General features: G+C 49.2%; 1 protein-coding gene across 1 annotated transcript; it reads left to right on the forward strand.

Annotated features, from left to right (window-relative positions):
* Window positions 1-1,248: 1,248 nt before the first annotated feature.
* LOC147413226 (cell cycle checkpoint protein RAD17-like) lies at window positions 1,249-6,857 on the forward strand. Its single transcript, XM_086479533.1, has 6 exons — window positions 1,249-1,325; window positions 1,796-1,942; window positions 2,504-2,650; window positions 3,415-3,535; window positions 4,862-4,919; window positions 6,276-6,857. The coding sequence occupies exons 1-6, from the start codon at window positions 1,284-1,286 to the stop codon at window positions 6,541-6,543; spliced, it is 783 nt and encodes a 260-aa protein (XP_086335659.1). The 5' UTR covers window positions 1,249-1,283; the 3' UTR covers window positions 6,544-6,857.
* Window positions 6,858-13,735: the final 6,878 nt, after the last annotated feature.

Genomic DNA, 13,735 nt, shown 5'->3' on the forward strand with positions numbered 1-13,735 from the left:
CGTTCATGGCACCATCAATGTCATTGTGTCCCAGTGCAGCGAGGAGGCCCGGAGGCTGCTGCGCTCCCATGCTGCCGAGGAGGAGGACGGCAGCCCTGCAGCCAGCTCCACCTCCTCCCGCTCCAGCTCCTCCGGCTCCAGCTCGACCCGCTCGAGCAGGCCGAGCTCCTCCTGCTGCCCCAGCCCCAGCTCCACCAGCTCCCGATGGGGGACTCCCATCTCCCACCTGGCCTCCTCCAGCAGCCCTGCAGGGTCCGATGCGGAGGACCAGAACAGCACGTCGGAGGCAGCACTCCACGGGGGTCTGGGCCACCCCCCATCTGCACCCGTCCCTGCAGAGCAGCAGCCGCCCCAGGAGGAGCTGGTGGCAGCAGGTCCCTCTGCCCGGGCCTGCAACCGCAGCCCCTCTGCTCCCGACCGGGGCCGGGACCACTTGCCCGCAGGTCCCTGGCGCCCCCCAAAGAGGAGGGCCCCCAGCCCCCAGGACTCTCCCCCGTGCCGCAAGAGGCCGCCCCGTCGGTCGCGCTAGCAGGGCTCCTTCAACTCTTTCCTGCAGAAAAGGGACATAAATGCCTATTTCTCTGACACGGTCTCTGGGTGCTGCTTTCTCCCCCTTCTCCTGGTGCCTTTCCCGGAGCCCTGTGCCCCACCGGGGGTGGCACCAGCCTGCTGGGGGACCCGGCCCAGGGCCCCTGGAGCCCCAGGGCCATGTGAGCGGGGCCTCCTCCTGCAGGAAAAGTGGCAGCAGCTGCTCATTCACAGCGTGGCGTCTGCGGAGGGCAGGGCGGGCAGGAGGGGAAGCTGGTTTTGCTGCTGCTGCTGCGCTGGGGACCAAACTGGGCATCGCTCCCACACTCTACTGGCCGCGTCTGCTGGTTCTGGGTCCCCTCAGTCCCCTCTGGCCCCTCAGTTAACAGTCCCGCTCTGCAGAGGGTCCAGTGAAATGCGCAGCTTTGGGGGTAGGAAGAGCTTCGTGGCGTCAGCGCTGTGCCCAGGGTGCCTGAAGGACCTGCCTGTCCCCACAGCGCTGGGGGGCCTTGGGTCAGCCCGCTACCCAGTGGGGCAGGGCCTCGAGCGGCTACGTGTCCTCGCCCGAGTCCTCTGAAGATTGTAAAATCCTTTGTAGGGGAAACGGCGTCGGAGTCAGAATTCCCTCAGCTGCCCGCTCACTTACCAGAATACCGTCGAGACACCTTGCTTCTTCAGCCTGAGGTACATCTGCAATAGCTGCGGGATTCCAGGTTTGGTTTGAAAAAAACCCAGACAGGACGCCTAAGTGATTGATGCAAATTCTCCAGCACAGTGGTTTTGTCACTGCTCTTAAGGTAGGTGTGTTGGGTCTGTCTAAGTTCTGTCTAATAGAATAATTAATCTGGAAAAGCGCTCTGGAGGCTAGCTTTGGAGGTGGTTTAGGTTCCCAGGCTCTGGGTCTCGGGTCAAGTTTTGAGTATCTCCAAGGAGAGAGGTTCTCTCACCTCACTGACGGGCTTGTGGTGGAAGGTGGACGTTCCCTTGCTGCGGCCTGTGATTGTCACCTCTCATCCTTTGGCTGCGCATTGCCAAGAGGAGTCCGAGTTCACCTTTCTGTTACCACGCATTGAGAGAGTTGAAGACAGCAGTGGCTTCTGCCTCCCCATCGCCCCTGTTAGCCTTCTTGGAGAGGGAGCCAGCCTCCCTTTTGTATGTAAGCGTCACTTCGTAGATCATGTGTGCCAGCTCCCTAACCATCGGAACGTACCGCAGCTTTTATAGGACGCTTTTCCTGTGTAAAGCTTGTGCTTTTTTTTCCTCGTAGGGTATTGTGGAAAAATCGCATATGTCTGGAAGCGTGTTTAATTTATACCTTCACCAGAACTATGTAGACTTTTTTTCTGATATAGATGATGTAGTGAGAGCCAGTGAGTATTTGAGCACCGCTGATGTCCTTTGCAGCAACTGGAGTGTAAGTGCCACCTTTTATACGCACGTGCTTTGTTTTCGTAACGCTCTGACTCAGTATTTTTTCATTGATTTTCAAAAAATCAAGCGTTTTTTAATACCCCAAAACGTTGAGCTTTGAAATGTCTCTCTAAGCGTTTATGAATGGTAGGAAGCAATTTTCTTACGAGCCAGTAAGAATTAAGCTCTATCACTTCAAACTTGCAGCGTAGGTGACAGTGAGTTGCTAATGAATGCCGAAGTACATCCACTACACAAGAGATGCGGGTCCACCTCTTTGTCCAACTTCTGTCGGTATTTTATTGTAGTGGGTTACAGCGTTTGTAAAACATTCTACAAAGTGTTAAGTAGAACAAATTCGTGCTAAAATGTGTTGGAGCCTGTGTGCCCTTTCCCTGAAGTAATTGAGCCAGCTTTTTCATGCAGCTGCTCTGAGTAAAAGTCTCACGGTATTCTGAACGTGTTCTGGGCGTGTTGTGTCACTGCAGTTACAGACTGTTTTAGTTCAGGTGAGACATACTGTACAGAGAGCTGGAGTTCACCCAGTGCTCGATTTCTCTCTTAGACACGGCTTGAGACGGAAAAATACAGCGCGTCTGTGGCTACCCGAGGGGTGATACATTCAAATACGTCCAGAGCCTTTGCCCATCACCAAGGAGGGATGGGGTTCCGGCCTTTGCATAAACCCCAGTGGTTCTTTATCAATAAAAAGGTAAATGCTTGATCAATTTTTTTCCATGTTTTTTTGGTAAGGTGTGACGGTTTGAGTGGTATAGATGAGATTTGCTCCCAGTGCTAAACTTGTCAAATGTCCCGTTTTGGTATAAGCTACTTCTGAAAGCACTTGCTCAATCGAAGGGGTACACTGGTGTTATTCTTTTAATGGGAAAATAAACTGGAGGCCTCTGACAAAGTCTGATTCCTGTGTCCAAGTTGGCCTACTGCTGGGAGAGTCTTAATCCTAAGTTACCGGAGACACAATTACTGTTGAAATACTATAAAGTATTCCTAAAAGTAAGTTCAAGCTTTCGTGCGCTTTCAGTCACATTAAACTGTTGTGTAAGTTTGACAAATGACTGCTGTTATGTTTTATGTGTTTGTCAGAAGTCGCTTGTTCATGAGACACGAAAGCGCTCGGCCAGTTTTTACATTTGAGCTAATATTTCTCTTGCTGTAGCGGGCAAAAAAGATTGGCCTGGATGGGTGGGGAATTCAGGGATAAATATTTTCTGTAAATTTTAATGCCCAGCAAAAGGCAAAAGTGAAGGGATTTACGATTTTTAGGATCTGCATATGTTAACTCTGCTTAAGTGCTCATCTTTTTTCCTGGTCTCATCTTCAGTAGCTTGTGTGTAGTCATCCAGCAGACAAGAAGAAAGTCTCGTCTTGTCCAGTACAGAATAGCTACATCAATAATGGTGTACCAGGTTTTTCCCTTGTCTTTCTCCTCCCCCCCCTCCCCCCCAACCCTTACAGTATCAAGAAAATTGCCTGGCTGCAAAAGCTCTCTTTTCAAGCTTCTGCTTACCACCCGAGTGTCTTCAGACAGAGCTATTGCCCTATCTTGCTATGTTAGCAAATCCAATGAGAAACCAAGGTAAGATGGATGTAACTCCTGATCTTGGAATCTGCTTTGTAATTAAAGCATGCTGAAAAATGTTGTACACAAAATGTCAATACTGCCTGTGCTTCTGTCTCGGTAAAAGAAATGCTTGGAGTAGACGCATGTAGCTGATATCCACAAACGTTTCCAGTAACACAGCCAAAATTAAAGCCGTCCTGCAGGTTTGAAACAGCACCAAGAACATCTTTAAAACTAACGTAACTGAAAGAATTAAAGCCAGCGTCTCTCTTGGCAGAAAAGAGGCCTATACGATGCTTTGTTATTGTGGGAGATGGGGTCCTCGTGTTGGAGTTTTGGAATGATTTTTCCCTTCTTTAACTGCATAGGTTTCTGGTGTCTGTGTACTTTTGGATCTCGCCGTGTTGCCCTCGCACTCAGTCTCTTAAGGTCCTTGCACAGCCCTTCTGTCTGTCTTCCTGTCCTATACTAGCTTGTCTAACTGGGTGGCATCGGCAAACTTGCTCATCTCACTCTTCACCCCTTTTTTCATAGGGTTTCTTTTAAGAAGGTGCTGGCTAGCCCAGGTCCTAGCACAGATCTCTGCAGAACTGTATTGGCAACTTTTTCCCACTGCAGGAGTTAACTGTTACCTCATGCCCCTCTCCCCACTCCAAACCGATTATTTATCAAACTTTACTCATTAAGTTGTTCTCTTCGGCTGAGGGCTTCTTTTAAATGTACGCTAGAGGGTTTGGTGAGAAGACTTTTGGAAACCTAGCAGGCAATATTGGCTAGATCTTCCTTGCTTACCGATCCCTTTCCGGTAACATCAACAGACGTCAAAGGCTCGACAGAGCCTTTCTCAGATAAAGGAAGCATAATCCAAGTTTGCAGTGCTTTAAAAAGACGTGTAACCTGAGGTCATCCAATAGCCGACAGTTCATGTGGAAACATTTACTCTGTATGGTACCTGATACAAAAATGACTCTTTAGACAGCTGGGTCGCTTATGCTGTGTTAATTACTTCTAAGAAAAGGCTTCACGTCTTACCTGAGGCCTTGACATCAGGATGAATTCATTTTGTAGGCTATGGAATAATAACTCTGCATCATAAATACGCAGCTGATGAGCGTCAGGGAATTTTCTGTGCAGGCAATCTGTAAATACGTCACGGTAATGTGGTAAACAGTTTGAAAAAAAGAATACGTCCACGCGTGCGCCGTGTTTTTGGTATCCGAAATATTGCAAATGTGTACAAGGGTACTTGACCTAACTTAGGAATTATTTGTTTCCCAGTATGTTTAATTGTACGTGCCTTATGATCTACCCAATGTGAAACTGGTGATTCTTTGTTCGCAGCTCAGATTGCTTTTATCCAAGACATTGGGAGGCTACCGCTGAAAAGACATTTTGGGAGGTAAACTTGACTTCTCTCTTTTCTCAAAGAAAGTAAGACTTTCTCTCTTAACGCGTTGAGGAGAAGAACCCTTTCATAGAGAAGCATCTTCAACGTACATCAGTGACGTGACATCTTCCCTTGGCAAAGCGTGTCAGGGCATGCGACAAAGCTTCTCATACTGATCGCTGCGGTATTGCTGTCCCAGTTGAACTGTGAAATGGGTCCTGTAAGGTCAAGGCTCTGTTACCCAAGAATCACCCAGTTCCTCAACAGTTGTACGAAAAGCCATTTAGGTTGCTAGTCAGGAAGAAAGCGTCCCTAACGGTGCGTTTCTCTGCAGTCTCCCTCATCTAAGCCCAAATGTTTGTAACTTTACAACTTAATGGTACGCTTCCTTATGCCGTTAGTTTAGTCTGCAGCATACCTGTAAACATTGATAAGCATTTTGTATCTGCATTGGTAAGCTGGGTGTGTGTCACTTAGAGTTTTACCTGAGGGGTAGCTTTCTCCTGAAAACACAGTAATCCTTTTTCACTTGGTCACTATCTTGAAAAGGAAGTACACAGAAATGTAGGTATTTTAGTAAGCATTTGCTTCCTTCGGGAACCCTGGCTGAAAAGAATCGGTTTTGTGTTACTAAGCAGTCCTTGATAAAACTTCCATGCAGCTAGTTCACTGCAAAAAAAGAATATTTTAGTTCTTTTCCGTTATATTCCTCAATGGAATGGGGATGGTAAGAAAATGGGCATTGAGGAGGGTGCATGGTACTTGATCACCTGGCACTGGTGCCAGGACGAGGTTTTTTTGTCAGTAACTGCGTAAGTTTTTATTATTCCCATGTAAAGTGGGAAAAATAATAAACATTGGTGACAGACTGATACAGAGGTGCTAGAAAGACTGAGAAGTCCAAATAGTGAAAGAAATTTTCAAGTTAAATTGAAACTCGAAAGCAGCAGTGGGTACTGGGAAAGTGACGGAGCACAAACTTGATCTGGAATTTGGCTGTTGCTGTGCTTTGAGGCTGCGTAGGGTCGTCCTTTCCCCGAGAGGAACTCCTCTGTCTTCTGAAGGCCGTCAGCTAAGCTGTGCGGTGTTGAGTTCTGGGCCCAAGTATCTCCACCTGCAAGATGGGCGCAGAGCTGTAAAAACATGATCCTGAAGGTAGTGATGGAAGCACAGCATGTGTGCAGCTTGATTGATCACGCTAACTGTGATTGATGGAGGGTTTTACTGCCAGAAAATGCGAAAGCTGTTAAGCACCGGTGAAGAAGGGTGACCCGTGCGGCACCCGGGCAATCTTTTCTATGGCAGCTTCTGCCTGAGAGAGCAGCTGTTTTGTCGTGGTAACTTACTGTTGCAATGATAATTTTACAGGCTAAAGCTTGAAACACTTACTGATAAAGATCCTGGGGTACCAGACGTATTTGTGAGCTCTGAGGAGGACCGTGCCGACGTGCATGCTACGGAGACGGCTGCACAGACGGGGGAAGACAGCACGAAGGAGAATGAATCGGATGGGTTCCCTCTGTCTTCTAGCCAGTGCAGTGGAAGTGAACTGCCTTGCAGTCAGCCTCAGCCTGTTGCAGCTCAAGCAATCATGGAGGAAGACGAATTCAAAATAGAGGAATATGATAGTGACTGAGTACAAGAGAACATCGACCTCTGACTTGCCTGAACAGATGAATATGCCGCAGAGGCCTTTACTAAATAGAGCATGGTCTGCACAAAAGTACTGCTTTAGCTGCTTAGGTGGGCTCGGAGGCCAAGTCTAAACGTGCTGTGTCAGCATCGAGACAGCGCTCCTCAGCTTCCCCTTAACTTTGCAGGATCAGACCTGAGCTGGACACTAAATTACAAGCTATTCCCTGCCTCTCCTGAGCCATGAAATAACCTCTGACAATGAAAAGAGGGTAATAAATGGTGACTGAAATTAGTTTGAGAGAGACTGTAGGTAAGCAGTGTTATTCTTTAGTTATTTCTTACACGTTTGGATTTACTTTGCAATTGTGCGGTGTGTTTCCTGAGTACGCATTTGATAAGTTGTTAGCCTTTGAAGGTTTTATTAAAATGCATGCCTTAAAAAGAAATTGCTGTGTGGAAGCTTGGCCCTTCTGAAAGAAGAGACCGCCGTGTTCATGTAAAAGCTTTGGTTACGCCGCACCGACGACGTAAATAAAACTGCCGCTGTGTTAATACTGTTTTGTACTCTGCCACAGATTTTTATGTGTTTACAGACTGAACATATGTACAAGAGATTACTTTGGATTCCTTTTTGAAAAGAGATTTCCGTAGCTTACGGAGAGGAAAATGTAACAGTCAAGCCTAAGTCCTTCCCGTCCTCTGTATTCTGTAGGAAGTTAACAGTGTAGTGTGCAGTTTTTCTCCTTAAATTGCAGTTGTGCTGGGGGAAAGAAGAATCCTGTGTTTGGTAACTGGCACGTGAGAAGTGTTGTCCAAATAGACTGCTCAGTGCTTCAGCATTTCTCTGTAACTGGGATTGGTCCGTGTGAGTCAACCTAACACGTTGCTGTGATCAGTGATACCACAGGAATAAGAAAAACAATCAAACAAAACAGCTTTGAAAGTGTAACGTATGTTTGCGTTTCTGTCTTGCCTCCCTCCAGAGTTTAGCAGAAGAAAAGGCGTGTTTATCCACCATAACCTTGGAATGAACGCTGCTCTGAAAAAGTCCAGGTTTGTCCTCTCTCAAGGGACAGGTGTAGCCTTTCCATCTACAGCTGCCGTTTCATTTTGAAGAGGGAAATTCCTCTCCTAATTCTTAAATTCCGTTACAGCTATACTCATGGCAGCAAAGTCAAAAAGTTTGTGGCTGTTGATGCCCCTTGACGCCTTTCCCCCTCTCCAGGGTGCTTTGGGTGGGGTGACCCCTGCTCAGCTTGGGTGGTAGCTCACTTCTCTTGGGCCTCCTGCAGTTGTGTGTCACTGAAATGCTGTCCGACCCCTCCTGTGCTCCCGAGGGTGCAAATGACAATAAGGCATGAGGCGCTGATATTTGCTTTGCAAGCAAAACTCCGAGCTACTTCTTTACATCGTTTCAGCTTTCCTTACGGTAGTGCCAGGTAATGACAATAATAACAGGGTTACTTTCACATCAACTCCTTTGCATTACTGCTGGCCTTGCCCTTACTAGGGCAGTGTTCAGCGCCCACCTGGTCAATTATAAATTGTAATAAGGGAGACTTATCACTGTCAACTACAGCGTTCGTAGTAGTTTGTGTAAAGTCTCTTTCACGTGAAAACACCACCAAAAAGAAAAAAAGGCGTTATTCTCTTCAACGATCTCTTCTGCTCGAATGTCTGTGCTCTTGCCTTCGAGTGGCAGAGGTGTGCAAAATGTGGGAACAGGACGGAAGCCGCAAATCATTGAAGTGCTAGTGAGCACCCTATTAAAGGCAGTGCCAAATTAACGTGAAATCAACCCCTAGGTCAGCCAAGGGGAAGCGCTGACAGCTGTTGGGCTTGTGTAGCTGCCAGCAGGCATAGGAATGAATGCCAGTGCTGCAGCCCACCCTCCCACCTGTCTCTGGGGCTGGAAGAGTCTGTTTTGGCTCCCTTGGCAATGTCACCCAATTGCAAGGTGGGGGAAAGAAAACGGCCCTGCAAATAGAAGGGATTTGGGAGCATCCCCAGAAGGAAAGATACACGTATTTTTTTGGTGTGGTCAAAGAATTTCAATGGCCAGCCTTTGGGAAACCGCCACGGCTCGTGCTTGAACCCATCCAACACACCCTCTCTGACCGTAGCTGTAATTCAGGGTGTGTTCCTGTCACAGTCACAAAGAGGTAAACTCTTCCCGGGGCTGCAGATTCGAATACCCGTCGAGAGATTAAGGCACAAAGGAGGCCATACATTGTCAACAGCACTACAAAGTTTTATTGAGAGAGAGAGAGAGAAAGGGAGAAAGAAAGGGAGGAAGGGAGGAAGAGAAGAAGAAGAGCACGCCGCAATAGTCACCACGGGGGATCTGCGGCGTCTGGTGGTTTTTCCCATCTAGCAACGGTCCAGTCCAGGCAGGCAGGCAGGTCTCAGCTCTGCTCCGCTCCGCTCCTCTTTTCCCCTTTCTGCTTCTTGCTGCCGTCTTGCTTCCCTTTGCTTTTCTTTTCCTCCAGAGGCTGCCGAGGGTCCCTTTTTTTTTGTACCATAGTCCCAGGCCAAGCCGGTGGTGATGAGCTGCGTTCAAGCGGTGAGATCCAATCCAACGGCGGCATGTTGCTTCCACGTGCCGATCACGAGCTGGCAGTCTATGCAACCTCCATTACACGGCTTGCAAGCTGTAGCGCATAAGCCGAACAAATTCATGCCTTTCGCTGTTACCGCGTAGCGACAAAAAAAGATTTTCAGGAAGCCGTGTCGTCTGGCCCAGGGTCCTACCACGTCTGTCACTATGGTGACTTGAGTCTCTGCTTCCTTTCCAAAACCACAAGGTACAAAGTTTGAGACAAACATAAAGTTCAGCGGTCCTAATTCTTACAGTTCCGCGCAGATGACACATCACTAACGTGTGAGGGAGGGTCAGCACAGTGCTGGATGCACCTGCCTACTGCCTACGCCGAGGTCAGCCCTCGCCCGGCTGCGAAGACACACCTTTGGCTGCCATGGCCTTCTCGGGCTTCCCCTCCTCTAAGGAAGCGTTAGAAGAACGTTTTCCACCTTGTCTAACAGCAAAGCTCTCCAGAGGTGAACTGAAAACTTCTGCAGACTGTGGGCCTGAATAGGAAAGCTTTTCCTTCTTCTGCCGCCTGCCAACAAAATCCGTGACTAGCACCAACTGCCCGACATCCTCACCCTTGTGCAGTCTCTGATTCACATGGATACCAGAGGGGAGCCAGCCTGGTGAGATGCATTCCTCCAGCTGCAGAAGTACACGTATGTTCCGTGTGAATGCAGCCTGGTTCGGGTTGCACGATCGGAACTTACAGGGAAGTAGTTCTCTTACTGGAATGCAGTGCACTGGAGTTGGCTCCAATATGTTTTTACACCAAAGAGGTCCTAGACGCAAGCATGCACGAACATTTCTCCCTTCACAGGCAGATGTACGGGCAGCTCCCTGCCAGCACGTTAGAAAAGGAGCTCACGAAACCACTGGCAGTATCAGGGCACTAGGAAAATGGCTAAACCAGCCAAACAAGAAGTTTCAATAGTTTGGCAAAGTTTTCAAGATTTAAGTTGAGAACTTAACAGAGAGGGGGGAATTGATGCCATTCTGTCTTCTATTACCGCCTTTGAGGACGTTCAAATCAAACCCAGGCCAATTAGGCAAATCACTTCACCTGTTCTTTTGTTGGTGTTTTGGTTTCTTGTGCCTTTGGAGCAAGCACGAACTGTGAACATGGGTGTGCAGAGCATCTGGCATGATGAGACGTCGGACTCAGCTTTGACCTCTGTGTCCCGACAGCAGCTACCCCAGCAGCTACCCGGGAGCACGCACCAAACTCGTCAGCCTCGACGCAGAGTTGCAGGCCGTTAGCCCTCACCTTTTTGCTGTGGACTTTTCGCTACTCTCTGTATGCCGGCGGCATCCAAATGCTGTTGGGAAGATCGGGTGCTTTCCATCCCCTTCAATAATCAGTAAGAGACAGTCGCTGAGCTTAAAGACGTAATGAGACGCGGTCCACTGCTATAATCAGAGCAACCGTAACAAACGCACGTACAACTCAGGAAAAAATCCTCCTCCACTATGACAGGACAATTTCCATGCCAGCCGGAGGTGGCTTGTACTATTTGAGACAGCGCAGGACCTTGGATAAGCAACTATACCACAGCACTCCTGTAAGACGCTGCCACGATTTGCAAAATGTTCTAAACATTTGGAAAATGTTTGGGAAGCGCTACTAATACCAACTTTGTAACCTGTTGCCTCAAGTGACTGCGTCAGGTCAAAAGCTGAACGAGGATCCCACAAGTCCTCGCTGGCTCTTTATTTGGTAAAGTCATAGCTTCAAATGAGGCATGTTGTCAAGTGTCTGTCTGAACCATGGTCCTGCTGCTCAGCAGTATCAGATAGTCACACAATCTCAACAGAAGGCAAAAAAGAGAGCTTAAACATGTCCTCCTTCTTTTAGGCGTGTCCTTCACGAAGCGAAAAATGCCTTCATTTCACTTTCTTTGCTTTTATAGAACACAAGGCGTTTTCCATGCAAGATACAGAAGAGAACGCAGGAGCATTGCCCCATTCAATCAGGTAGAAGCTCTTCTTGGGAAGGTAGTGAATGTTCACAATTTGGCTTGAGCGGCACACCAGTCAAAAATTCCTCTCTCCCGATAGTACCAACGAAAAAGCAAAATAACCGGGTTGTTCTCTGGTTGTCATCATCATTATCGTTCTTCATAACTGCCATGATCATGATCACTGCTCACCTCCCCTCTTTCTCCGTCAGCACCGTATAAAGCCATTCCGGTGCCTTACTGCTTGTTTTCTGCTGTTCCCAAAGGCACCTGAACCATTGCTCCGAAACTGCCTCCACCCAAACTGGAAGAGACCCGAAATGGTCGTCTCTGTTTGCCCTTCCATTTCCAAGACAAATTCAGCTATACGTAGCAACTCCCGGTAGAGAGGCGCGCAACCTCTTCAAATTATGTATACGATTAACATCAAAACCAGCTTTTAGAAACGAAGGGGGGAAAGGAGGGGGACACCCGGTGGGACTGTTGGTTTGGGTTTTAACCCTGACTGGCTACGTCTAGATGACGTATCAATTCTGGGTAACAAATACTAAGTGAAAAACAAGGACGCAAAGATTTCTAATGCAACTGCCTTACACTTTGGGTTTTAGTGGGTTACTGGCTTTTGAAAGCTCATATCCACCCAGAGCAAGTTCAAATCTATAAGGAGTCCAGCTGCAGCCTGCAAGAACTATTGGAAGCCATGCGGCTCTGAAAATCAGGGCCAGAATCCTGGCGATAAACCCAGGTATTTTGCTGCTAAATTCCACATTTATGCTAAATGTCTACTTTTTAAAACCCACCTTCTCTCTTCATTCAAAGAGCAAGAGTCAGCTTCTCAGAGTACACAGGAATGTCTTCCCCTAATTGTACCGGAGAAGTTCTCCGCACCTCTTCACACCTTCTCTTACTAGAGACCTTTGCTGGCAAAGCTGAGCCTTGACTGGCAGCTAACCTCAGCAGCAGCAGCACGTCTCCAGAGCAAATTGCATTTTTGGCTCTGCTTCTCTGAAACAAGCTGTCGTCTTAGGAAACAACGTTCGCTTGATCTCCGTGTCATCAGAGAAGGGGGAAAGTACTGCCACTTTATTGCCGTCTGACTGACACTACTCTCTTCTTCCAGCCGTTTCAAGCCCAGGCAGGCAACAGGGTTTTGCTAGCCACAGTGCAAACCGGAGCTGCAGGCAGTAACAAAGTCGGTGAATGATGGTCTAGCCCACAAGCCATCTGGCATGCAAGTAGTTTAATGGATCCGGAAGCCTGCGTGGCTACCTGGCGGGACTGCCCCGTCTCCCTGCGCTTCCCTCAGGCTGGCGAGTCACAGAAGGGTCTTGGTGCTGGATCTTTTCTGTTCCTGCTGGCAGTGACACGTGTCCCTCCCACTGTCCTGAAGCAGTACAGCGGAAGGCAGCTGCACAGCCAGAGGGCGGTTGTTCCCCTCTGCAAAGCCGGGATTTCCCTTCCCGTTTGTGAATGCCATTTAGGAACTGGACACCTTCACTGGGCACGGAGGCATCAAACCACAGCCCTTCTTCCTCCTTCCCAAACCACCGTAGCACTGCATTGTGCTCCTTGACTCGTGCGCTCCCTTCACCTTCCATTACGCTGTTTTCATTTTCTGAAGGTCCTGTGGCAAAACTTTAATTAACCATATATACAGAGAAATAAGGGTACCGGGAGACGTCGTTAAAATTATTGCTTGAGGTTTGCCGTGAGCTTTGTTTGTAGATGCAGGGTGACACCATGGAAACTGGGGAGGTCTCCTCGTGTAGAAATACGTCCTCTTTGCTCTCCTTTAAGAGCCAGTATAGGAGGAGTACTCAAAAAGCATAGGCAGTAGATTCCACAGAGCAAGAATATGCAAGGAAGTTGGAGTGCCACAGGGTCTGACGGGCCATTGTGATGTCACAGTGTGGTGGAGGGTGCCGTCACCTGTCGGTGGACTGTGACATCCTTGAGCGATGGACTGTGACCTCACGTCCCTCGTTACTTATCCTGGGGCGCCGGCAGAGCCTGGCCCAGTCTGACTCGTGCCTGGACTCCTGCCGAGCGCGCCTGCGAGGCAGATCTGGAGGGTCGAGCCAGGCTTGTCGTGGTGCTGGGTGGTGCTTCGGGGGCTGACGTCAGCAGCTCTCGGTGCCCGTCCCGGAGCCATCTGCTGTGTGAGTTTCCCCGGCCCTGCCTGGTGCAGGCAGCCGGGCACCGCAGGGCGTGCCTACGGCAGCAGAGGTGAGCTGAGCTGGGCAGGGAAACATCCCCCTGCGGTGGCCATGGGGCGGGCGCTGGGCACGGGGAGCCGGGAGGGCGTCCTTCTGAGGGGCCTGGGCATTTCTTCCTCCCCTCCCCTCTCCTCCCCGGGACAGCGAGTGACCGAGGCCTCTCCGTTTCACAGCACGCAACACCCTTTGTCAGCACCGGCGCTGGTGAGGGGAGCAGCTCCTCAGCCTCAGCTCCCCGCAGCTCGTCGCAGAGCATCAACATGGACGCAGAGACGGAGTGGAGCTGCCCCATCTGCTTCGATGCTCGAGATGATGTTGCTTGCGTGATGCCCTGTCGCCACAAGTTCTGCCTGGGCTGCATCGTGCGCTGGGCACTGGTGCAACCAGAGTGCCCAGTCTGCAGAGGACTGGCGGAGACTGTTGACTTTTCTG

The sequence above is a fragment of the Leptosomus discolor genome, chromosome Z (assembly GCF_034619465.1).
Source record: "Leptosomus discolor isolate bLepDis1 chromosome Z, bLepDis1.hap2, whole genome shotgun sequence".
In the NCBI taxonomy this organism is placed as follows: Eukaryota; Metazoa; Chordata; class Aves; order Leptosomiformes; family Leptosomidae; genus Leptosomus; species Leptosomus discolor.